A 25,403-nucleotide genomic window follows, 5' to 3' on the forward strand; every position below is an offset into this window, starting at 1 on the left:
ACACCAGATGTAACCGCTCTAACCAGGGACTGAAAAAGGAGGAGTCCAGGACTGAGATCTGGCGGGCATCCTGAATCCTCACGTCTTGATCAGAAAAATTTCTAGAGTCCCCAGACTCCAGCTCCAGTGGTTTCCAATTTGCCCATGATAAATTGACACTAAAAATGGCTTGCCACCTGCATCTGCATTTGATAACGTGTGTGTGTGTGTGTGTTGGGGCTTGAACTCAGGGCCTGAATGCTCTCCCGTGGCTTTTTCTGCTTCAAAGCTGGTACTCACAGTTTGGGCCATCCTCCAGAAAGTCTCATGGACTTTTTCTGCCTCAGCTGGCTTTGAACTGTGATCCTCAGATCTCAGCTTCATGAGTAGCTAGGATTACAGGCATGAGCTACCAGTGTCTGGCTAACTCTGTATCTTGAACACGTCTGTGCCCATAGTGTACAGAAGTTCTTACGTGGTTCCCTATAGAGACTCTTTTTTGCTATCTGCCTGTGCCTTCAGCCCAGCCTCGGAACTCTGCAGCCTCTTAAACCCCTTCTTAGCATTACCTATATATTGTTATTGTATGAAGTATAATGAGTGATCTGAGGGTTAAAATTAGTGATTGGGATTGGAATAAAATAACTGACTGCCAAATGTCAAATGACGTCAGTAAAATTGGGGAGATTAATGCCAACGAATTTAATATTCAATAAATTCTGGTATTAGGGAAAGACCCAAAGATGTCCCTCTATATTTCTGATGGGTATGTCTTGGTTTCTAGTTCAGGCAGACTGAGTCCAGCCGCGCGTGTCCTCTGCCCAGGGAGGACGGTAGTAAGGGAAATGCCATCTTTTCTTTGATGTGTTAGCTCCAGGTGCAAAGGTCATTTGGCACGGGGCTCTCCTGCTTCCGACTGCGGGCAAGGCCCATCCAGGTTTTTCCCCTTTGCACGACACCCCGCAGGCCGGGGGCCGAGGCCTCGTGCCAGATGGGGGAGATGGAATCTCTGAAGTCCAGGGCCCTACAAGGAATCGCCACGAAGAGGGGCACAAGACCCGGCGCTCCTCAGCTGGGCGTGCCTGAGGTCCGACAGGAACAAAGCAGCTGTTTGTTTTTCTACAGAACGACTCCGAAAACTTCTTTTGAAACCACAGTTCTCCTTGACAGTGGCCAGCTGTGAAAGCACGGCCCCGAGTTCGCAGCGCCCGGTGGATGCGGAGAGCACGCGAACGGTGCGCGCACCTGCCGCCGGAGGACAGGTGGCCGTGGGCTTGCGTCCCTAATGTGCACCAGGGTGAGGCCTCGTCGCCTTGGGGGCCCCCCGGTGGACGCGGAAAGCGCGATCCTGGGACCCCGAGGCACCTGGAAGGCGCCCGGCGGCATCCCCGCCCAGAGGGCGCTGCAGACCAGCGTCCACCGAGGACCCGGGGCCGCCCCAATCCCGGGCAACGCCCCTCAATATCCTGGGCCAGGATGTGGAACCCGGGCCCCCTCGGGGCTGGAGCAGCGCCCCCACCTCCACCCCCCCTCCCACCCCCCGAGGCTCCGAGACCCACAGACCCGGGGACGAGAGGGGGATCCCTGCTGGGGAGGAAGGCGAGGCTCGGCCCCAGCCGGGCCGGGAGCGGGGCCGACTCGGGCCCGAGGGGCGGAGCCGGGGGCGGGGCCCGCCGAGGGGGCGGGGTCCTGGGGGTGGGGACTGGGGCTGGCCGGGAGACCTGGCGGAGCTGGGGGTGGGGGGCTAGTTTTTTTTTTTTTTTTTTGCAACGGCTAAAGGGCCTGCGGGTTTATTATAAGGCGGAGCTCGGCGGGAGAGGTGCAGGCTTGCGCTGGGCGCCGAGGACTCAGGCAGGCAGTCGGGCGCGAGCTCCAGCGGGCGTACTGCACAGCCCTCGCCCCGGACAGCAGTGAGCGCACCCGGCAGGAGCCCGCGAGAGCAACGCGCGGCGCCTCCAGCGGAGCCGGCCGGGAACCCCTCGCCGCTCGCCGCTCGCAGCCCCGACCCGCGCTGCCCCCCGAGCTCCCGCCGCCGGTCCGGGCAGCATGAGGCGCGCGGCGCTGTGGCTCTGGCTGTGCGCGCTGGCGCTGCGCCTGCAGCCGGCCTTGCCGGTGAGTGCGGCCCGGGGGCAGGACTGGGAGGCGGTGGCGGCGGCGGGAAGCCGGGTCTCGCGCCCCCCCCACCCTCGCCGGTGCCGGCCGCGGCACGTGGAGGGGGAGGGGATCGGGGACGCCTTTCCCGCGCTCGCTAGCTAGGCAGGCCCCGAGATGGGAGAACCCTGAAACTACCCGGACTCCGCCGTCGGTGGGCGCTGGGGGCGTCCGCGGCGTGGAGCCCGAGCCGGGCCCCCGCTCTCAGTTATGTAAAGCCGTCCCCACACGTGTCGGGAGTCCGCGGCCCGCGGCGGCGCCGGGGGTCTCCCGCGCGCCCCCCCTTCCACCGCTTCGCCCAGAGCACCGCGGCGGCCAGGCCTCCCCCGGCTCTCCCTACCCCCCCCCCCCGAGGTCGGGAGCCGCGGCCACGACGCCCCTTCCGCACACCCTAATTTAAACCAGATCGCGGGGCTTGTGCCCGCAGCGCCGCCGAGTCCGGGCACCCTGCCCTTTGCGCCGGGGCAAGTTCGGGCGCAGCGGGGCTGGCGGGGAAGCTGGCGGGGGTGGAGGGGGGGCGGATACGGGCGGGTGGGCCGCGGGAGCCCGAAGAGGGGCGCGCGGGGGGCCCGGGCACGCGGCGCGGGGGCCCCCGGGCTTGCCTCTCGCTGGTGTAGGTGCGCCGAGCCGAGCTGGCAGTGGGAGGTTCCGGGAAGTTGGCTTGGGAACGTTGGAGATCCGGAGCAGCCCAACTTTTTTGGGGGGGTGGGGGGAGGGAGAGGGAGAGCGGCTGAAGTTGTGCCGCCCCCCGAGGGGCGCTTCCCACGCGAGTGGTCCCGGCGGTCGCCTCTCCCCCTCCCCCGATCCCGCTTTGTGCTGGGGCCGCGCGGAGGGAAGGCGCGTCCCTTGGCCCGCCCTGCAGAGCCGGGGGTGGGGTGGGGGGGAGGGCTGGGGGGGGGGACCGAGGGGCGAACGTGGAGCTCGTGGCCTGGGGCGGCCTGTGGGGAGGATGCTGCATCCACCTTTGGCGGGGCTCGATCTCCTTCAAAGGCCGACAAAGAGCATGCCGAGGGTCCTCCGAAAGTGGCTCTCCCGCCCCAGCCGTCGTCCGCTAGCCCGCCTTCCCCAATGGGGGCGCTTTGTTCTCGGCCCCTGTAACCCTTTCCCGGGAACCGCCCCGGAGCGCCGGCCCTGGACGGGGGCTGGGTCCTGGGCCGCCGCCAGGTGTCAGCGCCGGCCGCTGGGTGCCCACGCCCCCGGCCCCCGGCCCGGCTGCGGAGCCCCGGCGGGGTCTTCCCGGCGTGGCCATCCCGGGGGAGGCCGAAGGGAGGGAGGTGCGCAGCCGGCACTCTTTCCCTGCCGGAAGTGGCGGTCTCGCCACCACATCTGGACCGCTCGACTTCCCCAAGTCTGGCCGAGGGCGGCGCGTGGGCAGGCAGGGAAGGCGGGGCAGGGTGGGCACCCGGGTGCGGGACTTGGGATGAGGGGCCGTCTGCGTCTGCACGAGTCCCGGGGCAGCGCCCACCCTCGACTAGTATTCTCTTCTGTAATCACAAACACTACTAGTGATTGATGGGGAGCCGTTCTTGGGGACTGGCTTCCAAGATGAGGTTGGTCTTCAAGTGTTTACAGGTGGGGGGACTCCCCAGGTGATTTGCATTTCTCCCCAAATTCCGAAGTCCAGCTGAGGGCCCTGATCTCTCTTGAGTGCCCTGTGAGTTGAGTCTGTGGGGTGCTGAATCTAGGCGAGTCTGGGGGAGGGGGTGTGTGGGAGGGGGGTTGATTTCTGGTCCCCAGTGCACTGCTGGTTTTCAGGTTCAAGAAGTTTGCTCTTGAGGCTTGTGGTTTCTGTGGGGCTCAGCTTACGCCTGCAGAAGAGAGTGGAGCCGCTTGGCGTGCCTCCCTGACCTGCCTGGCATTGCCTCCTGCTTCACTCTCCAGGCCAATCTGAGGCGTCGCTGAGGCTCCCGGGAGGTGGGGTCCTGAGTCCACCCCCAGCCCGAACCCGAAGGGGCTGTGTGGTTCCTTTCTACTGGCCTTGCGTGGGACAGGCACTCCTGTGAACTCCATCCCAGAGTGTCCATTCATACTCTAGGGGCAGCTGGAGGTGGACATTCTCTGGTTGGAGTTTTCCGTGCTGGGGGGGGGGGGGCGGGGGCGGGTAGATGGTGCAGTAGGAGGCCTTGTTTCTGGCCCCCAAATTTCTGACACTGGAGAACACAAGGTCCAGGAGACAGGAGATTCCTAGTGGGGAAGGAAGAAGGGAAAGTCTTGGGGAAGGCCTTGTGGAGCAGAACTTGCAGGGAGCCTCAGAGCGCTGCCTGTGGTTTGGGCTCAGACTTCAGCGTGGATCTGAGGCATTCTTGCTGCTTTTTTCTTACTTTATGAAGTTTACTTTATATAAAGTGTTTTTCTCTTTCCCAGCAATGCCCTTTCTTAGAGCAGATACCTGGATTGTTGAAAAGAGGCTGCCTTGGATGACATAAAATACCTGCCCAGGTTGCCCTCTTCCTCTTTTCTAAAAGAAAAAAACAAAACAAAACAAAAAAACCAAGCACTTGACATTATTGAAATGGGAGAAAGTGTCCAAAAGTTGTCAAGATCTGGCCCCACGCCCCTGTGGGAAAGAGGTCAGAACCCCCCTGGGGACCATTGAGGTAGGGACTAACTGTTGGGTGTCTGAATGCGGCAGGAGGTAGCTCAGAGCAATCCCCAGAGACTGAAACAGGTTTGTTTCAAAAGTGTGTGTGTGTGTGTGTGTGTGTGTGTGTATGTGTGTCTGTGTCCCCATAGTCTCTCGCTTCTGCCATATTGGGGGGAGAGGGCTCATTCTGGAATCGTTCTTTGCAATTTTTCCCTTTCTTTCCTCTCCTTCTTGAAAGGCATAAAATCCTTTTTGCTTTAATTATGGGGACTAGTAGAGACATTTCCCCCAGGCCTGGCAGGGTAGGAGGGGTGGGGGAGGCTCTGGCGGCCGCTGCCCAGGCTCAGACTTAGGAGGTGATGTCACTGTTGGCTTAAGCTCCCAGGGGAGGGTGGAGCCAGTCTAAGTCTACCTGTGGCTCTTGATGGGTTCCAATGAAACTTATTAAGAGGCAAGGAAGGAGAACATTCCCCCCCCCCCCAAAAAAAAAGAAAAAGAATGGCTGACAGGCTTGTTTTTCTTTTTCTTCAGTAGTTTCTAGTGGAAGACTAACGTGTTTTGTTTTGTTTCTCTCTTTTCTGCCATAGCAGAAGTTTGGATTCCAGAAATCCCTTGAGAATGAAGTGTCTTTGGCATTTAGATTTTTTCAGTAAGTTCAGAATCAGTATTGTCCAAAATCTTCTTACTTTGGACAGGACATTTCTTTAAGTGTTTATTTCTGTTTATCAACATGAACAAGATGCTAGACATAGTGTAATCTCTTCTGGGTGTTAGCCCCCCCCCCCAATATGCCAGACCACAGCACCATTCCCTGGGTCTGTTGAATTTGATGTGAACAGTTATTTCCCTTTTCTATCCCTGTCCAATAGCCAGAGTAACATGGGTTCTGTTCATTTTAATTTGTTGAAAGAAATCAGATTGGTTAGAACCAGAGTGGAAGGTTCTGAATCAGGTCTAGCCTGTGAGTGACATTCCCAGTTTGTGGATTTGATGTTCTTGCACCTCAGCCGGGACCTCCCATCCCTAGACCTAGTGTGACAAAAGTCATTGTCTTAGTCCTCAGCCTCATCCCACCTGGGACTTGTCTGGTATCAGGTAGCCTGGTCTCATTATCGCATGCGCTTGTTTTTCCCTAGGATTGTCGCTTTGAACCGCCATCCTCACATCTCAGCCTCCTAAAAATAGCTAGGATTGCAAGCATGAGCCAGGGGCACCCAGCTTGGGCCCCTTGCTGTTTAGCCTTTACTTGTGGCTCTTAGCTATGTTTCTGTATCATCCGTGTCCATACAGTCTGTCAGGCTGTAGACACAGCCTTGATTAAGGAGAGCCCCAGGATCGAATCTCAACTCTGCCACTAATTTACTACACAATCTAGGGCTAATCTAGGGCGAGTCTCTTCTAAGCCTTGTCATTGCCATCTGTGAAACATATCTTCATGCCTGTTCTTCCTGTCCCCATTCTGTCACTTGTGTGTTTATTTCACAATGGACGGGTGAAAGTGCTTTGTAATGAAAGTGCCCAAGGAGAGTTAGGTAGATGCAATGGAGGTTATCTTTTACTGAATGCTTGCTATGGAGAGCTCAGTACTTTTCCTAGTTCTTAGTCTTTACCTTCAATCTTTGTAGCAATATGTCATTCCCCTCTTTTTTTTTGGATGAAGGGGATTGAGCTTGTCCAAAGAGCAGAAATGACACAGGACTTTGATAGTGTGGTGTGTGCCTGTTGTGTGTCTGTAACAGTCATGAGTGCATTACAGGTGTTGATCCTCTGCTGAGAAGCCCTCCATGGGGGAGGGTATTCAGGACCCATCTTGCCGACCCATCCTAGAGTCTCCTGGGTGTGACCATTTTGTTAGGAAGGGGGCTTTGGGCTGGGTTAAGCTGGCCTGCAACAGTGCCTTTGGGCAAACCCTGAGAATTGGGCCATGCCTCGGGCCTTGGCCGTGTGCGCTTGGGAGTTCCTGCGGACGGCCGAGAGTTCCATGCAGTAAGGCAGAAGCCAGGAGTCAGGAGAGCAGAGTGGGACATGGCATGCTGGGCCTGGGGCCTGTACAAGAGCAGGGTGGCACCCTCATACCTCCCTGAGGTAGCTAGCGCCCAGGGGTCCTGGCTCTTTCCCTTTCTGTCTTTCATCTCCTGGTTGCTCGAGTGCCCAGTCTCATCGCTCGGTCATTAAATGATTTTCAGACCCAGAGGAAAAAAAAATGGAACAAACTGGTGGCTTTTTAACCGATCAGATTTGTAATGTTGGGTTGAGATCCCGCCCCAGTGTGCCTGGGGTGGAAGGCAGGGATGAAGGGGTCTGTGGAATGAAGAGCTTCTAGTGCCAAGATCCTGTGCCCTGGAAGAAACAGAGGTTGCAGGTTGCAGCAGAGGTTGGGTTTTGGGTGGGAGTCCGCATTCCGGAACCTTCCATGGAGTATGGCTTGAGTGCTCTGACAGGTGCCAAGGAGAGTGGGTATCTTGTGTCTCTTACCACAGATGTGTGTGGGGTGCAGATCATAGAGATGAGGCCACAGAAGTGGCAGCGTGTGGAGTATGACACAGATGAAGCTGCAGAGGGACGCTTTTGCCTCCAGAAGCTTCTGTGCTGGTCGCAAGGTGGTATATGAGGTCCAACCCTGTGGCCACATCCCTGTGGCAAGTGCAGGGGAGCCTGGGAAGGGGTAGATGGGCACTTGAGAAAGGGGTGTCCTGCTGCCTGGCATGCCAGGAGGCCTGGCTGGCCTGAAAGTGAAGGCAAGCTGAAGAGAGCTTGCAGACGGAATCTTGGGACCACTGACGGGGGAAGTGGGGTCTGGGGGGGATGGGGCGGGGGGGGGGGAGGCAGCAAATCTCTCCACTTAGTGGTTTGCCTGGGCATCTTTCCTGCTGACTCAAGAACTCACAGGCTTCCAGAGGTGCCTCCTCCCGCCCCTCACCCTCTTCACGCCGACAGCTGTCAAGGGTCTCCAATCTCCTGGTGTTTATGGCTTTGTGGGCTGCCTAATTATATGTAGAGGATGCTCTCCTCTGGCCTTCAGCCCTGGGAAAAAACTCCTCTGCCCAGTGACTCACCTGAGGCTTGCAGCCCTGTGAGAGGCCGCGTGCACGCACGCACGCATGCATGCACGCACATGCTCGGGTTCCAGACACACTGGCCAGTTGGGGTGCGCTCTCCTGCTCTCTCTCTCTCCCTTTGGGTTTTCCTTCGGGTTAGGTTAGTCCTGGCTTTTTGGAACCCTTCACTCCCTGTCTGCCACTTCTCCCGCAGAAAGTGCGCTCTTCCTTTCTCCCGCATCGGCCCGAGGGGCCTCCGTTCGGAACCCATGTGGTGATTGATACAGAGAGCCCTTGTTGCGGCCAGGGCCATGTCACAGGCCTGGAACTCCTGTCCACACTCCCTCTGGGGACCCATCCATCCAAACAGCCGGCTGCCCTAGAGGTCTCTGTAGGCTGGGCCTGGCGGGTAGTGGAGGGGTGCCCTTGGCAGTTGGTGTGGGAACTAGGGTGGAGGGAGGCCCCTGGGCCAGGTCAGGCTGGGGGTGAGGGCCGGGCCCTGTTCCCTGCGCCCACACCCAGGCATCCTGGCACCTGCCTGAGGTCCGCTCATCAGCAGGAATGAGAACTGTGCCGGGCAGGTTGGGGCAGCAGGAGGCGGGTGTGTTTATCACTCCCCTCATCAGCTGAGTCATGGTGCCAGGCCCACGGGTCCTCCCTGGAGACTCACCCGGCCAACCTCGGCCCACAGGTGCCCACTGGGTGCTGGCCACCAGGTGGAGGGGTCCCAGATGAGGCCTCGGGGGCCTGGCTTCCAGCCCTGGCCCTGCCCTTCCCCCTCTGGGGGCTTCTTCTCTTGGAGTCAGTGAGCCCATTTGTGAAATGGGGGCGTGGGTGGAGAGGCAGAAGGGAGGTTGTGACTTGATGAGGATGTGTTATACGAGTGTGTGTGTGTGTGTGTGTGTGTGTGTGTGTGTGTGTTTTGGGGGGCTGCCCAGGAGGAGGATGCCTTGAGTACTGAGGGGTTCCGAGGTTGTAGTCAGACCCAGAGCTCCTGCGAGACACACAGGTCTGCACAGGTCGTGGCTTCACTTCAGGCCTCCTGTCTGCACTAGAGAGGGGGTGCTGCGGGGTGCCTGTTGCTGGAACCAGCCCTCAGAGAAGGCTTCTGTGGACTGGTGGGGGGTGGGTACAAGCCGCTCCTCGGTTGCTCACATAGGCCTTATTTGGGTGCCTCTGTTTTCCCCATGTAAGGACAGCTGTCTGGGGTTGGTGCTGAGCTGCCTTCTTTTAGGGGAGCCCCAATCTGGCTAGGCAGGAGAGGGGGACACAGTAACTGGCAGGCTAAGGAGTCAGGATTGTAGTGCCATAGGCCGAGCGAGGGTCACTCCTCCCTGGGCTGGGATGTAGGGCGGTGGGCAGGAACTTCAGGAAGGTTGGGGTGCTGGGGCCCAGGACCCAGATAGGCCTTCAGGACTTGAGCTGCCCAGGAAGCTTTCCGGGCCTTGGAGGTCCCACCTTCCAGGAGGGTTCAGGCCGGATGTTGGAGGTCAGGTTCAGGCTTGTGGGGCCCTAGGCTGTGGGGTGTCTCGGGATCCGCGGAGAACGTTGTGGAGGCTGACGTCACTCCAGCTTCTCCCAGAAATTGCCACAGGGGAGCGGTGCGGCTGTGGTGACCCCAGCTCTTCCCGGATGGCGTGCAGGGGAGCGTGGAGCTGCCAGGGCTGCAGGGTCGCGGGGTCCGGCCGGCCCTCAGGCGGCATGGTCATGTCCGCTTCCCGGGCCCTGACTCTGAAGGCATTCTGGAGGGTTCCAGGGGCCAGGCCTGGGTGGAGAGTCTGGAAGTGGGCCTTGAAGTCCTTTTTTTTGTTTTCTTCTTCTGTTGTGGGGCTTGAACTCAGGGCCTGAGCACTGTCCCTGAGCGTTTTTTGCTCAAGAAGACCAGCACTGTACCCCTTCAAACCATAGCTCCACTTCTGTTTTTTGCCTGTCCTGGGCTTTGAACTCTGGGCCAGGGTACTACCTCAAGCTCCTTTTGCTTAAGGCTAGTGCTCTACTACTTGAGCTACAGCTCCACTTCCAGGTTTATTCAGTGATTAACTGGAGATGAGAGTCTCAGGGACTCATGCCCAGGCTGGCTTTGAACCATGATCCTCAGATCTTAGCCTCCTGAGTAGCTAGGAGTACAGACATGAGCTGCCCCCTGACGCTTGCATCCGCCTACTTCTGGTGCAGGCCTAGGCGGGTGAGGGGAACCCCAAGCCTGGTTGGGGTCGCAGAGTGACTGGGGCTTTACTACCTCCAAGCCTCAGTTTCCTTATCTGTCAAATGGGATTTCTCGCAGCCTGCACCTGTGAGGTGGCAGCGGGTGCTCCCTTGCCTAGAGCAGGCCCGCGGGGAGCACCGAGGACCCGCCTCGGTGAGAATGGCCGCCTGGCCTTGCCCCTGCCCCGGTGCAGATGCAGCAGGGTCTGCAAACATGGCTTTTGCCCCTTCCTTCTCTGAAAGCTGAGCCTTTGCTGGCAGGACAGACTTTGTTTTCCTCTGCCTGAGCTGGGTTAGGCTGGCAGGTGGGGGAGGAGGCCAGGTACACCCAGACACCCGGGCACCGGGGTGGGGGCTCAGGCTAGCCAAGTAGGGCCCCGGTGTGGGGCACCGCGACCTGTGCCTGGAACTTGAGAGCAAAGGTTGGCGTGGAGAAGCCAGGTTCCCTGTGCACGCCCTCCTCTGCAGGGGGAGGGCCCTGGGACTTTGGGTTAGCAGCCTAGCCTGCCTGTCCATTCACCTTGGGCCCTTGCCTAAGTGACTGACCCCTCCTTGCCTCAGTTTCCTCATCTGTAAGATGGGCATGGCACTAGAGCCTAAAGTGGTTGTAAAGATAAAGTGAAATTGTTGGGTGCCAGTGGCTCACACCTGTCACCCTAGCTGCTTGGGAGGCAGAGATCTGAGGATCTCGGTTCAAAGCCAGTCTGAACAGGAACGTTCGTAAATCTTTTATCTCCAGTTAACCAGCACAAAGCTGGACGCAGAGCCATGGCTTAGGTGGTAGAGCGCTAGCCTTTAGGAAAACAGCCAAGTGAGAGCCCGAGGCCCTGAATTCAAGTCCCACTGAGTACTAGTACCGAAAGAAAAGAAAGAAGATGAAGTGCACAAACTCAGGGAAAGTGCTAGCACATTCTATTCAATTCATATTGGCTAAAGACCAACTGTGGTCATTTCTGTCCTTCCAGTAACTCCTAGCCCAGGTCAGATCCTGAAATCCTTTTCCCAGCCCCTCTGGTCCTGAGGTCCGGGAAAGGTGTCATGGACACTTGGACACTCACCTGTCCAGGGGTCACTGAGCTACTGGGGGGGCTGCACCTCTAGTCGTCCTTTAGCCACTTGGTACCAGCCTACCGCTGAAGGTGTACAAACCTTCCAGGCTCTTGGCAAAAGGGCCCAGGCCACTCACTTCCTGTTTGGACCAGGCCTTCCCGCGAGTGATCAAGCCTCTAGCATAGTCTTCACAGAAAATCCTGGGTTCTACTCAAGCCCACAGGGGCCAGCCTCACACTCCTGCGAGCCCCTCTTTTAGAAAGCTCTGCCTTCTGTCCCTCTCGGGGGGCTTCCCAGTGGCTCACAGTGCCTTCTTGGTCTGAATTGTGCTTTCTTTGAGGAGATGCCCAGCCCAGCCCCATGGTGTGCGTGTGGGCGGGGAAGCCACAGACCTCTGTGGCTTGAACGGAGAGCAAAGGGAATTAGTTTCTTTCCTGGGCAAGGCACCCACATTCTGACAGTGGTTAAGAGAACTGCCCTTGGCATCTTCCCTACCCCCTTTTGTGGTCCCTTTCCTACCTGCTCTCTTTGCTATCCCAGCTTCAGTGCAAATGTCAGAATTAGCCCTCCCCCCCCCCCACCGTAAGAAGTTAATTTATACTACAGAGTGAATGACTAGCACCCCTTCCTGAGTCCCACTCTCCAGGCAGTTTTACTTTCAAGAGGATATTGGGCAAGTTTTAAGGGACACTGAGGAGAGATTTTACTGAGGAAGTTGGAGCAACACCCCCTAACCCCTCCAACTGGACCCCTGTGTTAAAAGGGGCAGTTTCTGCCTCTGATGCTATCTTTGTCCGATGTCAATACAGTAAGAGTGTCCCTAGAATTTGAGAGCCACAGATGTCAGGCTGCCTAACTCAGTAATGTTGGGGGGCTCTCAGGGTCCTCCTGGGGGCCTGGGCCTCCCAGAAGGAGGATTCGTGGAGCAGGGGGGAACCCCTGGAGGTTGCTGGTGGCCACTCCCCAGAGACATTTCCAGCATTCTTCCTAACCACCCTGGCCTCTCCCCTCGTCCAGTGGGCTAGGAGAGGGACAGACAGACAGATCTGCGTGGCGGGTGGGCTGTGGCAGGCAGAGTCCCGTGAACTGGTCCTCGGGCTCCATTCCACACCCAGCTCTCAGCTGAGCCTGCTCGGGGACGAGCCGGGGCATGCGCGCTGGGAGGCGGGTGCTGGCCCCACACGGGGCTGGGCACGGGGTGCTGGGGCAGCCCTGGGCTGCGGGGAGCTAACCGCCCTCGGCCCCTTGGGGCCAGGAACAGGCCACAGGCGCTGGGTGGCTCCCACCTTGACCTCAGGTTTGCCACGTGGAGTGTCACCCAAGGAGAATGGTAGGAAGGAGGCTGCAATGGCGTGGAGTCGTTAAAGGGGCTGGAGCGCTTTTGAAAAACCGAGTCAGCTGCGGTACCTCCATCCTGGCCCTTCCTAGGAACCCCCCAGTGACAAGATGGGGGCAACCAAGGGTGTGGGTGTATGGGGGTGCTTGCCCCAGGGCCCACATGGCCCTCCCAGGGAGAATGCTGAGGGGGGCAAGGTCTTGTGGGGGGCCCCCACGTCCCCCCAGTGGGGCTGCTGACATGGTACTTTGCCTGCCGGCTCCCCGGCCCCCACCCTGGGCTGGGCCCAGCCTCCCCCACCCGTCACCCTCTCAAGTCTCAGCTTGACTCTAGGTGGGGAGACCTGGAGCTGATAAATCACTGCCTGCAGCCGGAAATGCTGGTCTGCCTGGAGGCCCCGGGGCCCCTCCCTCCTGGGAGTGGCCTCCAGGGGCAGATTTCAGGGTCTCTACCTTCCAGAACGCCTGGAGTTGGGAGTAGTGAGAGGTTGGCTTAAACCTAGGTATCCTGGTTGGGCTACCTGGGCCCTGAGCCTTGCACAGGGTCTGTGGGCTCCCGTTAGGATTCTTCTACCTAGCCACTTCCATTTTCCACCCTTGCCCCCTCCCCCTGCCACTTACCTCAATAGCGCCTCCTACAGGCAGCTAGGGGGAAGATGCTGAGTTGAGGGCCGCTGTTCCCATTGCTCCTTGGTGAAGGAGACTTACACAGCAACAGGTGTTCTGTCTGCCCAGAAGGAACAGTGAAAGGCTAGAGAAAAGAATCCAGAGCCTTCCCAGCTTGCTTTGCGGATGCAGGTGATGGTTGGGATGCCACCCCAGCCTAGGATCTCACACTGAAGTCTGTGGGAAGGGGAGTCAGGCCGCATTTCCTACATCAATAGATCTGCCAAAGAGACCGAGAACTAAAACTGATGACTTCAGCTCCACTTCCAGCCTTTCGGTAGTTAATTGGAAATAAGAGTCTCATGAACTTTCTTGCCTAGGCCAGCTTTCAACCATGATCCTCAGATCTAGGCCTCCTGAGTAGGATTACAGGAGTGAGCCACTGATACCCAGCCAGAGGACTTTATTAAATAAAGTCTCTCCCGCCCCCCCCCCCCCTTCCCGGGGCATGAACTCGGGGCTTTTAGTTGTTGTTGTTTTGCCAGTCCTGGGGCTTGAACTCAGGGCCTGAGCACTGTCCCTGGCTTCTTTTTGCTAAAGGCTAGCACTCTACTGCTTGAGCCACAGCACCATTTCCGGCTTTTTTCTATATATGTGGTGCTGAGGAATCGAACCCAGGGCTTCACGCATATGAGGCGAGCACTTTACCACTAGCACATATTCCCAGCTTTTAGTTCTTGCTTGGCTTTTTCCACTCAAGGCTGGTGCTCTATCACTTGAGCCATACCTTAAACTTCTACTTTTTTTTTTTTTTTTTGCCAGTCCTGGGCCTTGGACTCAGGGCCTGAACACTGTCCCTGGCTTCTCTTTGCTCAAGGCTAGCACTCTGCCACTTGAGTCACAGCGCCACTTCTGGCCATTTTCTGTATATGTGATGCTGAGGAATCGAACCCAGGGCTTCAAGTATACGAGGCAAGCGCTCTTGCCACTAGGCCATATCCCCAGCCCAAACTTCTACCTTTTTGACAGTTGGAGATAAGAGTCTCAAGTTGGTTTTTTTTCTTTCTTCTGAGCTGGCTTAGAACAAGGATCCTCAGATGTCAGCCTCCTGAGTAGCTAGGATTATTATAGGCATGAGCTATTAGACCTGGCTCTTCATGCAGTTTTTAAAAATTACCATATATGGGGTTGGGAATGTGGTAGAGTGCTTGCCTAGTATGCATGAAGCCCTGGGTTCGATTCCTCAGTACCACATAAACAGAAAAAGCCAGAAGTGGCACTGTGGCTCAAGTGGTAGAGTGCCAGCCTTGAGCAAAAAGAAGCTTAGGGACAGTGCTCAGGCCCTGAGTTCAAGCCCTAGGACTGGCAAAAAAAAGAAAAAATAGCATGTATTAGTGTACAAGGCTGTTTCATTGTGACATTTCCATACCTGGCTACTAAGTACCCTAATCAACTTCATTCCCTGTTTTTCTCAAGACAGTTTCAACAGGTTCCATTGTTCTAGTTTTCACCCGTGGGGTAAAGTACTTTAATCATATACACCTTCACGCACACCTTCCGGCCCCTCCCGCTGAAAGCCGCCTTCCCAGCAGTCTGTTTGGGACTTGTGCTCGGTATCTGATGCTTTTGTTCCATAGCTGGTGCTCTATCTACCACTTCAATCACACCTCCAACCCCCGTGTTTAATTTTTTTTTGCTAAAGCAAATATCTCACACATGGACTCTGTTTGAAGCTTTGCAAAGTAGCTGGCAGTGGTCTGCAATCTCAGCGGACAAGAATGATGGGTGTCTGGCCTGGCATGATGCTTTTGGGCTTTCTTCAGGGCCCCGCTGAGGCTCCGGGCTGCTGGGGAACGGCTCTATCCCGGCCCTTCGATAAGGACCGCTCTTTGTCCCTGGTGTGACTAGTGGAACTTGTTGATTCAGTCATTTCATTACCACACCTGGCAGCTAGCGCCAGCCCAGTTTCCCTTTCCCACTCCACCATACAGAGGCTCCTCAGCAGCCCAAGGGAGTACTTTGGGATGACATGATTTCATCTTCTCCTGGGTTTAACTGGAGGCTCCTCCATCCCGAAGCCCCTGGAAGATGGTCTCTGATTTTTGAAGTTGAGAACCCCAATTTAATATCAAATTGGCTGTCACTCTTCTTCTAGGCTGTTGTGCACTTAGAGGATGTTAATTGGGGGGGGGGGGAATCACACAACCCCATGAAGTCATGAATGCCTTTTAAGGGGTTTGTGAGAGGTGCTGTCACCCGAGTCAAGCAGCAGGTGACATGCTAGTGTTCCGAGGTGGCTGGAAGCCACAGGACCTGGTCGCCTTTCCAGTCTGCCACTAGGGTCCACCATACTCGCGGCTCTTGCAGACACCTACATGCTGGTGACATGGCTGAGGCCCACGGTGTCCTGGTGAAGCGCTCCTGCCCCTGGCAGCCTTTCCACAGGGCTCTGTCACAAGAACGTTGCCAGGGAGGGTGGCCTTGCTTGTGGCCTTGTTCCTCTTGGGGGTGGGTCCTGGCAGGCAGTGGGTGCAGTGTGGTCTTCTAGAAGCTTCCTTCCAACCCTCCGCCCACAAGCTCCAGAGGCAGAGATGCCTTTGGCTGTGCCTGCCCCAGGGGCATCTGTGTGATTTCCTCTGCTCCCTGCCTCCGATCCCTGGACAGGTGTCCGTGGCGTGTTAGCCTGGTTGAAGCCTTCTGGGTGAGTTTTGAATGAAAACAGATGGGCTTAGGCCAGGAATTAGGGCTGTGGGGAGGGAGATGGCAGCTGCGGGGAGCAAGCGTGCTTGCTGGGTGGCCTTGAGCAGGTTCCTTATCTCTCAGATCCTAATCTCAACCCTGCCAGCTCAAGTGCCAGTGAGTTGTAGGAATTGGGTGTCCGGGTGTTCTAGCCTTAGGGAAGGCCTTAGCCTTCATGCCTTCTTGCCTGCTGTACCAGTCGGCCTCGATGTCTCTCTGCAGCTTCCTTCCCACACATCCTCAGGGGGTGACCAGGAAACTAATGACTGAGACAGATTGGTCGCTGTGTCTGCTCCGTGGGTCCCCCCCCAGTCCCTTGCAGCTTTGGGTCTGTGCTCTGGGCAGGGAAGAGGCCAGTGGGCCCTTTCTTTGCAGGGACAGAACATGTGGGATCCCAGACCTTTCTCACAAGTGGGGTTTTTTTTGTATGGTTTTGATTAGTCTGATGGACGACTTATTTTCCTGGGCCCTGGAAAGGTGAAAGGTTGGGTGGGGTTGCCTCAGGTGACAGGAAGTGGGCTCTGAGCTGAGCCCGCCTGTCCCTGACCCTTTGTGAGTTAGTGACTAAGGTTCACCAGAAAGGAAACCCACCACACGGTTCAGGAGTTTACTGGGGGGAAAGCAAACTGCCAGCCCACACAAACAAGATGGAGGTGTGGGGAGACAGAGGGGAAGGAAGAAGGGAAAAAGAGAGAAAAGAGCAAGAGAGCAAAGGAAAGAGAGTGGGGACTGTGTTGAGCCGGATTATATAGGACAAGGTGGGAGATATGGCCAGGTGGGTTGGATGTGATCTCAGACCAGGAGGTCACTGCCCCCAGGGGTGCCAGTTACCTAGGTAACTCAGCTACTGGACGCAGACTTGAACAGGTGGGGGGCATCTGCCTGGAGCCCTCCTGGGGGTGGACCTTACAGTGACCAAGAAGTCTTAGAGGGACCCAAGTCCAGGGTGATGCTGGCAGCTCCCTTGGGGGGCAGAGGGCTGAGACTAGCGGTATAGCAGGCTTGCTCAGAGAATCTGGAAGTCAGCTGGCCCCTTGAGAATCTCAGTTTGAAATCAAGTTTCTGCTGGTTTCTGAGATGTCACAGAAGATCCCAGCTGGGGGGGGGGGGGGTCGCTCTTGGGGGCAGAGGACAGAGAGTGGAATCTGGAGGCTCCCAAGATGGGATTGGCTCCTGGCGGCTAGAGAGCTGGGTTGCCTGTTTCAGTGGGGAAAGTGTTTGCTTAAGAGCTTGTTGTGAAAACAAGATCAACGCAGGATAAGCCCTGCTGAGCTAAGGGAACAAATTGTTTGTAGGGCCCGAGTCTTATCTAACCGCAGGAGAAGGCCTGCTCTTGGGAAACTGAACCTGTCTGGGCCTCTCTCTGTGTGCAGGTGGGAGGCCAGCCTCCCTGCCATCACCTGGGCCCCAGTGTGAGGCTTTCCTGCCTTGGCTGTTCAACAGGGCCTGGATCCCGTGATGGTGGCTTCTGCTGTAGGAGTCACAGTCCCTCGTGGGACTCCTAAGATTGGAGTCCTCATCCCCTGCCCCATCTCCAGGGGAGAGGGAGGCCGAGGCCTTGGGGGAGGGAAGCGGTGGTCTTGGTGACTGAGCCTGCCTGGTGGGGTCTTCTCAGTTGCTAAAGGGGGCAGTTGCAAAAGCTGTGTAGAGGTAGCACGGGCATTTGAAGCCCCATCTGGGATAGGGAAACCAGGATGGGGCCCGAGATGGGTAAGGGGAGGGACTCTGACCTATCTATTCCTGGTGGATGGGCCGCTGTGTCTTGTGTACATGGGCCATGAAAGACCTTCTAGGGTCAAAACCTGTGCCTCTGGGGGAGGAGGATATTGTTGTTCTTTGTACTTCCAAGGAAGTTGGGCGTTATTTCTCATGTGTCTCACTGACCTGGGCTTCTGAATGTGGAACTTCTTCCTGGGGTCTCAGGGATGTGTCCACAGATGCCCATGAGCCCCAAGTCCCTGTGGGACATCCTCCTCCCCACCCTCTCTCCTACCCTGATGAGTGTGACCCACGTTCCTGGTGAACTGGCTCCCTCTTTTCCACTCTTCTTCTGAAAGCCCATCCACTTGCACCCTGCCCTCTGTCCACACAGGCCTGTTGGCACTGGAGGCAGCTGTGGGCCCCAGAACCCTTCATTCCCGTGTTCAGTGGCTCATTCCCTAGTTAGAACAACAGCCACTGCTGGTGGGCACTGCATGGGTCCGGCTGTTAGGTGTTTGACTTGCATATCATCCAGTCGCTGCAACCCATGTTAGCATTGGCCCCATTCTAACCAGCCAAGTTGCTTGGACCTATGTCTCACTATTGAACAGGATTGTCCTGGCTGTGAGGTCCTCTCTTAGCCACCTGCTGTCTTGGAACCCATGATGCCAGGAACCACAAATGTGGTCCTGACTCTGCCCAGCTCCCTGCTCTGCTGTGTAGTGTGCTCCAGCTTCTCCCAGTCATCCTCCTCCTCTCCCCTCCACCCCCCGCCCGCCCCCCTCCCCCCCCGTCAGGCCTGCAGGTTTGCATCCTGTAGCTTCTTAGTGCGGGAGCTGAGTGGACCACATTGCTGTGGGTGCTGTTGCTAAGAGAGCCCATCCCAGGGCCACTGCCCATATACAGAGCCTTTCCAGGTTAGCCTCTGTGGCCTCCAGCCTGATGGGGGCCCAGTCCTTGCTTTGGGTGAGAAAGTACCCTGATTGAGTAGAGCTGTCCCCACCCACAGAGCTCCAGACACCTCCTGGGCTGGCTCTTCAGGCCAAGACTGCCTTGAGGTTGTCCCTGGGGATTTTGCGGGGGGGGGGGGGGCAGTCCTGGGCCTTGAACTCAGGGCCTGAGCACTTGTCCCTGGCTTCTTTTTGCTCAAGGCTAGCACTCTGCCACTTGAGTCACAGCACCACTTCTGGCCTTTTCTGGTTATGCGGTGCTGAGGAATCGAACCCAGGGCTTCGTGTATATGAGGCAAGCGCTCTCCCCAGCCCCGGATTTGTTTTTTTTTTTTTTTTTTTTGGCCAGTCCTGGGCCTTGGACTCAGGGCCTGAGCACTGTCCCTGGCTTCTTCCCGCTCAAGGCTAGCACTCTGCCACTTGAGCCACAGCGCCGCTTCTGGCCGTTTTCTGTATATGTGGTGCTGGGGAATCGAACCTAGGGCCTCGTGTATCCGAGGCAGGCACTCTTGCCACTAGGCTATATCCCCAGCCCCCGGATTTGTTTTTTGTTAATTGATCGTGGGGCTTGAACTCAGGGTCTGGGCATTGCCCTTGATCTTTGTTGCTCAAGGCTAGTGCTCCGCCACTTTGAGCCACAGCTTCACTTCTGGTTTTTAGCTGGTTAATTGGAGATCTGAGTCTCACCTTTCCTGCCGGGGCTGGCTTTGAACTGTGGTTCTCAGATCTCCAGGGTAGCCAGGATTATGGGTGTGACCCACCAGCGCCAGTCTGGGGTGGTTTTTGAAAGCGCCCTGGGTGATGACACTTCCCCCCTCCCATGGGTAACCCCACCTGTGCTCCCAGAAACTGTTTGTCTTCTTTCTAAAAGGTTGGGGGCTTGGGGCTCCCCGACTGGACAGTGTGTTAGGGTAAGGATTTGCTCCCATGCCCTGTTCCTGCACCCAGCCTTGTTGTTGTTGCGTTCAGAGGTTTGGGGAGGCCCACGGGGTACGCAGATTGGAGCGTCCCAGAGCCAGCGCGGTGAAGGGGAGACCCAGGGCTCCAAGCCGCCACTCAAAGCCTTTTCCCATCTTTCTCTAGGACACTGTGGCCACCAATGTGCCTCCTGAAGATCAGGACAGCTCTGGGGATGACTCTGACAACTTCTCCGGCTCAGGCGCAGGTGAGGCCGACCCGGGACACCCAGCAAGGCCTGTCCCGTCCAGCCCCGGCCAGCTGGGTCGGGAAGGGGAAAGAATGGGGTCTTGGGCTGCAAGGAGCTGCCTGGTTAGGGAGACGACCTCCGGGGAGCTGAAGAGAAGGCTCTGGGCTGCATGGTGCACACCAGCTCAGTCTCCTTCCTCTTCTCTCATCAAAGACTTTGGAAGACTGACCGACTCCTCGGAGCCTCTGCGTTTCAGATTTGCAAAGTGGGGAAAAGGAAGTCGGGTGCCAGTGGCTCACACCTGTAGTCCTAGCCGCTCCGAAGGCTGAGATCTGAGGATCATGGTTCAAAGCCAGCCCAGAGAGGAAAGTCTGTGAGACTCTTATATCTCCAATTAACCAGCAAAAAGGCCACGTGGAACAGTGACTCAAGTGGTAGGGCACCCATCTCGAGAGAAAAAGCTAAGACAGAGCACAAGGGCCTGAGTTTAAGCCCCAGTACCAGCACCAAGAGAAGTGGGGGGGGGGAGGTATACTTTTACCATAAGGTGTTTGAGAGCCGTAGGCATTTTTTTTTGTTTCCCTCTTCCCTCGTTTCCTTTTTGCTGGGGAAGAGAGGTCCTTGAGCTGGAGTGGAACGGGGTGGCCTCCTAGAGCAGACTGCATTTTTGGACCAAAGGAACGAGGCAGGGAGTCTGAGGAGGCTGGGAGGTACCTGCGGGCATCGGGGCCCTTCGGAGGCTAGGGTAGGAGGGCAGGGAGGAGAGGCCTCTGATGGTACCTACTCCACTCCGCGGTGGGGATCTATATGGAGGCCTCAGAGAGCAGGCCGGGCGTGGCAGGGAAGGGCTGCGTTCCCCATCAGTGTGTGGAGTGGAGTTCAGCCTCAGCTAGTTAGGGTGATGTTTGAGATAAGATTGAGAGTGGAGCTAGTTTTTGGCACGTTAGCAGTATACATCCTGATAACAGTGGAATGTGTATGTAACGTGTCCATACTGGGACTTGAACCCAGAGACGGGCCGCTGTCCTTGAGCTTGTTGTTTTTGCTCCAGGCTGGCACTCTACCACGTGAGCCATAGCTCCACTTCTGGCTTGTTGAGGAGGTTAACTGGAGATAAGAGTCCCATCGGCCCCTCCGTGCATCACCTTTACAGTTAAAAAAATCAAAGACAAAAAAGAGTCTCGGGCTGGGAATATGGCTTAGCTGTAGAGCGCTTGCTTGCTTGGCATGCTCGAAGCCCTGGGTTCAGTTTCTCAGCACCACATACGTAGAAAAAGCCGGAAATGGCGCTATGGCTCAAGTGGTAGAGTGCTAGCCTTGAGCAAAAAGAAGCCAGGGACAGTGCTCAGGCCCTGAGTTTGAGGCCCAGGACTGGCAAAAAAAGAAAGAAAAAGAAGAGAAAGAAAGTCTCGTGGATTTTCCTGCTCAGACTGGTTTGAACCATGATCCTCAGATCTCACCCTCCTCAGTAACTGGGATTACAGGTGTGAACCACTGGTACCTGACCGAGACAGCTTTTTTTTTCTTGGCCAGTCCTGGGCCTTGAACTCAGGGCCAGAGCACTGTCCCTGGCTTCTTTTTGTTCAAGGCCAGCACTCTGCCACTTGAGCCACAGCGCCACTTCTGGCCATTTTCTGTATATGTGGTGCTGGGGAATCAAGCTCAGGGCTTCATGTATACGAGGCAGGCACTCTTGCCACTAGGCCGTATCCCCAGCCCCTCAAGCCAGCTTCTTGAGAGAGAGCAAGGCTCTGTCCTTGCTGGCAAGGAGTCAGACTGAGTCCTTCCTGACTCCGCGTTCCACCTGCTCCCAGCCTGAGCTTGGGCTTAGTGCTCTGAGTCTCCATCTGCTCAGCATGCTTTGCTTCTGTTCTGCAGGTGCCTTGCGGGATATCACCTTGTCCCGCCCATCCTCCTCCACCTGGAAGGATGTGTGGCTCCTGACAGTCACACCCACGTCTCCAGAGCCCATAAACAGGGGTGCCACAGCTGCCTCCACCTCCACGGTGCTAGCCATCGAGAGGCCCGAAGAGGGAGAGGCAGTGGTACCTGCCGAAGCGGACTCTGACTTTACTGTCCAGGAGAAGGTGGTCACCACCGAGCCCAGGGAGACCACACAGCTCCTGACCACCCATCGAGCCGCAACAACCAGAGCCACCACAGCCCAGGCCTCCGCCACCTCCTCTCCCCACAGGGCCGTGGAGCCTGGCCACCACGGGACCTCGGCTCCTACCACACCTGACCAAGCTGACCGTCACCTTCCCGGAGTGGAGGCGGGGGTGCCTTCCGCCACCGAGAAGGTCGTTGAGGATGGAGCCGCCAATCAGCTCCCAGCAGGAGAGGGCTCTGGGGAGCAGGTGAGCAGCCGCTCAGTCTCCGGGGACATTGGGTGGCCCCAAGTACCCAGTACCCTGAAACCCTGTGTGCTGTGAGCACATGGGGTGTTCCTCAGTGTGAAGATGGGTTCTAGGGTTCCACTTTCTCCTGGGCCCTAGGGTGTCCCCCAGGGTTGAACAGATTAATGACAGGATCAGAATGAGTCAAGATGAGAGAGAGAGAGAGAGAGAGAGAGAGAGAGAGAGAGAGAGAGAGATCGATCACGAGTGCCTTCCGGATTCATGCTAGGGTAAAAGTTGTACCAAGTTTCATCTCTTACCATATAGCATCATGGGACTTGGCCACGTTGTACTGACAATCAGCTTTGTGTCACCTGAGGTGGCATCTGGGGTCCAGCGTGGACACCTCTGTGGGGTGCTGGGCTGTGGGGGTCTTGGAGGCGTCTGGGGACATATCTGAATGGCTGGCAGTGGAGCCCAGACGGGCAGGGCTTCTTCTGGGTGCACAAGGCAGCTGGCTGCCCCCGCAGTCCTGGCCCTGTGACCCATCCCCACGTCTCCCGCAGGACTTCACCTTTGACACATCCGGCGAGAACACGGCCGTGGCGGCCATGGAGCCTGGCCTTCGGAATCAGCCCCCGGTGGAAGAGGGGGCCACGGGCACCTCACAGGGTCTCCTGGACAGAAAGGAAGTGCTGGGAGGTGAGTCTTCTTTAGGGTCGGGGGCTGAAGGGGGGGTGCAGCTCTGGGTGGGGAGGACGTTGACCACAGTCCAGTGCACCATCCAGCTGGGTAGTGTGTCTGCTGCTGAGCCCAGCTCACTGCTAAGCTAATAAGCTGGCTTCTGTCCGCTCACCGTAGGGGTCATTGCCGGCGGCCTCGTGGGGCTCATCTTTGCGGTGTGCCTGGTGGGCTTCATGCTGTACCGGATGAAGAAGAAGGATGAAGGCAGCTACTCATTGGAGGAGCCCAAACAAGCCAATGGCGGTGCCTACCAGAAACCTACCAAGCAGGAGGAATTCTACGCCTGATAAGAGATGGTTCTTTCCCTGGTCCCCCGCCACTCACTAGGCCCCCCACTTGCCTCTCTGTGAAGAACCAACCGCAGGCCCTGGCCTCCCCACCACCCATGCCATCTCCCCTAGCGCTCTGGCCCCTCCAGCCACTCAGGCTGTTTCCTAGGGTGTGTTGGGGCGCCCACTCCACTTCCCACCTTCTGCCTCAAGGCTTGGGTGCCAAGGGTTTCTCCCATCTGACCTTCCCACCTCAGCCACGTGCGGCGTCCACCATTCCAACCCCGTTTCTCCAGAAGAGCGACCCCTCCCAGACCTCGCTCTGGTGAGAAAGAGGACCTGACTGCTTTGGACCTAGATGGCCTGCCGTGTGGCCGGGGGCATCCTGGGGCCCGGGGGGGCTTGGCTGAGAGACGCCGTAGCACTTACTGTAGAGACTGGTTGTGGGTGTGGCCAGGTGGCTGGCGAGTGGGCATCCAGGGCCCCTCAGAATTCACTTTGTGTCGTGGGGAGGTCTGCTTTAGATATCAACTTGTTTTTGCACATGTTTCCCTTTTTAGTCTCTGTTCATAGTCCCCGTAGACTTCATTACTTCCGGGGTAAGTTAAGTCAGTCCCCCATCTTGCTTCCTTAATCTACATTTGGGAGACAGCATCAGGGTTAAGAAGACTTTGTTGGTTTTATTATTTTTTTTTTGTTCGTTTGTTGTTGTTGTTGTTCGTTTGTTTTATTTTTTATTTTATTTTTATGAACTAGAAGAACCAAATCTGGAAGCCAAAACACGTAGGGTTAGTATGTGTGTTGTCTCTTGAGCTTATCACTCATGTATGCAACAGGGTATGGACAGAAATGGTTGCTGGCCCCGTTTTTGGTGGTCCATCGGTAGGGGAGCCAGTCCAGGTTGTCGGAGGGTGAGCAGTCAGATCTGTGCCCATGAACTCAGGGCCATGGCCGAGGCCTGGGCCGCCGTGACCTGCGAGGAGCCTGGGTGAGACTTTAAATCCTGGCACTCAGGCTGGCGGTGGAGGAGATGAGACTGTGGGGTGGGGTGGCATTGGCCAGGGGCCCAGAGACTCTCCTGCCTTGGGCACCATCTCTGGGGAGGGGTTTCTTTTTCCCCTGGAAGTAGACAAGAGGCATTTTGGGTGCCGTTGGCACTGGTTCCTCCATCAAGAACCTGGGCTGCAGTCAGGAATGTTTCCCAAAGAGTGAGAGTCTTTTGCTTTTGGCAAAACGCTACTTAATCCAATGGGTTTTTCCCTGTACAGTAGATTTTTCCAAATGTAATAAACTTTAATATAAAGGAGTCATGTGAACTCGACTGCCTGCGCTTCTTCTCTGAGCTGGTTGCGTGGCCGTGTGTAGGCCTTTCCCCAACACTGGCAGCTTGGGGAAGCTTCGCCTGAGGCTCGCTGCCTTCATCTCTTCTGAGGGGAGAGATTCCGGGTCCAGAGTCCCCCTGGTTTTTTGGATGTGTTTCGTTTTGGCTAAGCTTCGGGAGGTCGGAAGGTTCGGCCAAGGTTTTATAGGGCCTGATGTGAATCCTCAGTGCTTCAGTGGCCCCCACCTTGCAGACACCCCCGGACAGCCCTCCTCCCACTCCTTTCCGGGGCACAATGGCCGAGGCGGGGGCTCCAGGAACTGCCCCCTTGCTTATTTAACTTGACAATGTTCCAGCTGCTCTTGATGGCCACTCCCCAAGCGGTAGGCTGGCTACTCCTTGGCTCCGAGAGATGTGGCACCGTAGGAGAAGAACCAGCTCTCTGTGCTGGATCCGGGGGCACGGCTGAAGTGGATGGCTGGGCCTGAAGAGGGGGTGTGGGAGGGATAGCACTCAGCTGGGGGCTCCTGGGACTCCGACTGGGTCCTGTCATGTAACTGTAATAAATGGTACTTGTCCTGTTGGACAGCACACTGGTGGTAGTCTCTTCTTGGCTGGCCTGGCAGCGCCCTTTCCTGTGTCCTTTCTGAAGGGCTTTGGCATGGCACGGGGAATCTGTGTCCCTGCTCTGGGAAGGTGGGGCCCACTTCCGACCTCCTCCATGCTGAAGACTCTTGACCCTGCCTAGATGATCCCTTCTTCAAGGATGTGTGGGACTCTTGCCCAGCTCCAAGTTTGCTCCTGTTCTGTTTGCTCATTGTGCAATTCCAGAACAGTTTTGTTAGTCAACAGTCTCACGTACCAAAGGCCTACAAATGCTGTCTGAACACTAGGGGAAGAGGCAGTGGAAGATGTAGTAGTTGAAGCTGGGTGCTGGTGGCTCACACCCGTAATCCTAGCTACTTGGGAGGCTGAGATCTGAAGATCACAATTCAGAGCCCGCCCTGGTAAGAAAAGTCTGACTTGTATCTCCGGTTAACCACAAGAAGCCAGAAGTGGAGCTGTGACTCAAGTAGTAGAGTGCTAGCTTTGAGCACAAAAGCTCAGTGCCTAGGTCCTGAGTTCAAGGCCCAGGAACTCCACCAAAACAAAAAAAAACTAAAAAGGATTTGGGGGTTCTATCCAGCTGGCTTCCCACAGTCAACAGGCAGCTGGCCCAGTCTCTGGCAGCGGGTGCCTGCCAGCCGG

The 25,403-nt window shown here is 56.8% G+C and overlaps 1 protein-coding gene across 1 annotated transcript; it reads left to right on the forward strand.

Annotated features, from left to right (window-relative positions):
* The first annotated feature begins 1,737 nt into the window (after positions 1-1,737).
* Positions 1,738-24,150, forward strand: Sdc1 (syndecan 1). The gene is made up of 5 exons (XM_048353383.1): positions 1,738-2,091; positions 19,422-19,503; positions 21,364-21,842; positions 22,388-22,523; positions 22,683-24,150. The coding sequence occupies exons 1-5, from the start codon at positions 2,026-2,028 to the stop codon at positions 22,850-22,852; spliced, it is 933 nt and encodes a 310-aa protein (XP_048209340.1). The 5' UTR covers positions 1,738-2,025; the 3' UTR covers positions 22,853-24,150.
* The last annotated feature ends 1,253 nt before the right edge of the window (positions 24,151-25,403 follow it).

Source organism: Perognathus longimembris, chromosome 8 (genome assembly GCF_023159225.1).
Source record: "Perognathus longimembris pacificus isolate PPM17 chromosome 8, ASM2315922v1, whole genome shotgun sequence".
NCBI lineage: Eukaryota > Metazoa > Chordata > Mammalia > Rodentia > Heteromyidae > Perognathus > Perognathus longimembris.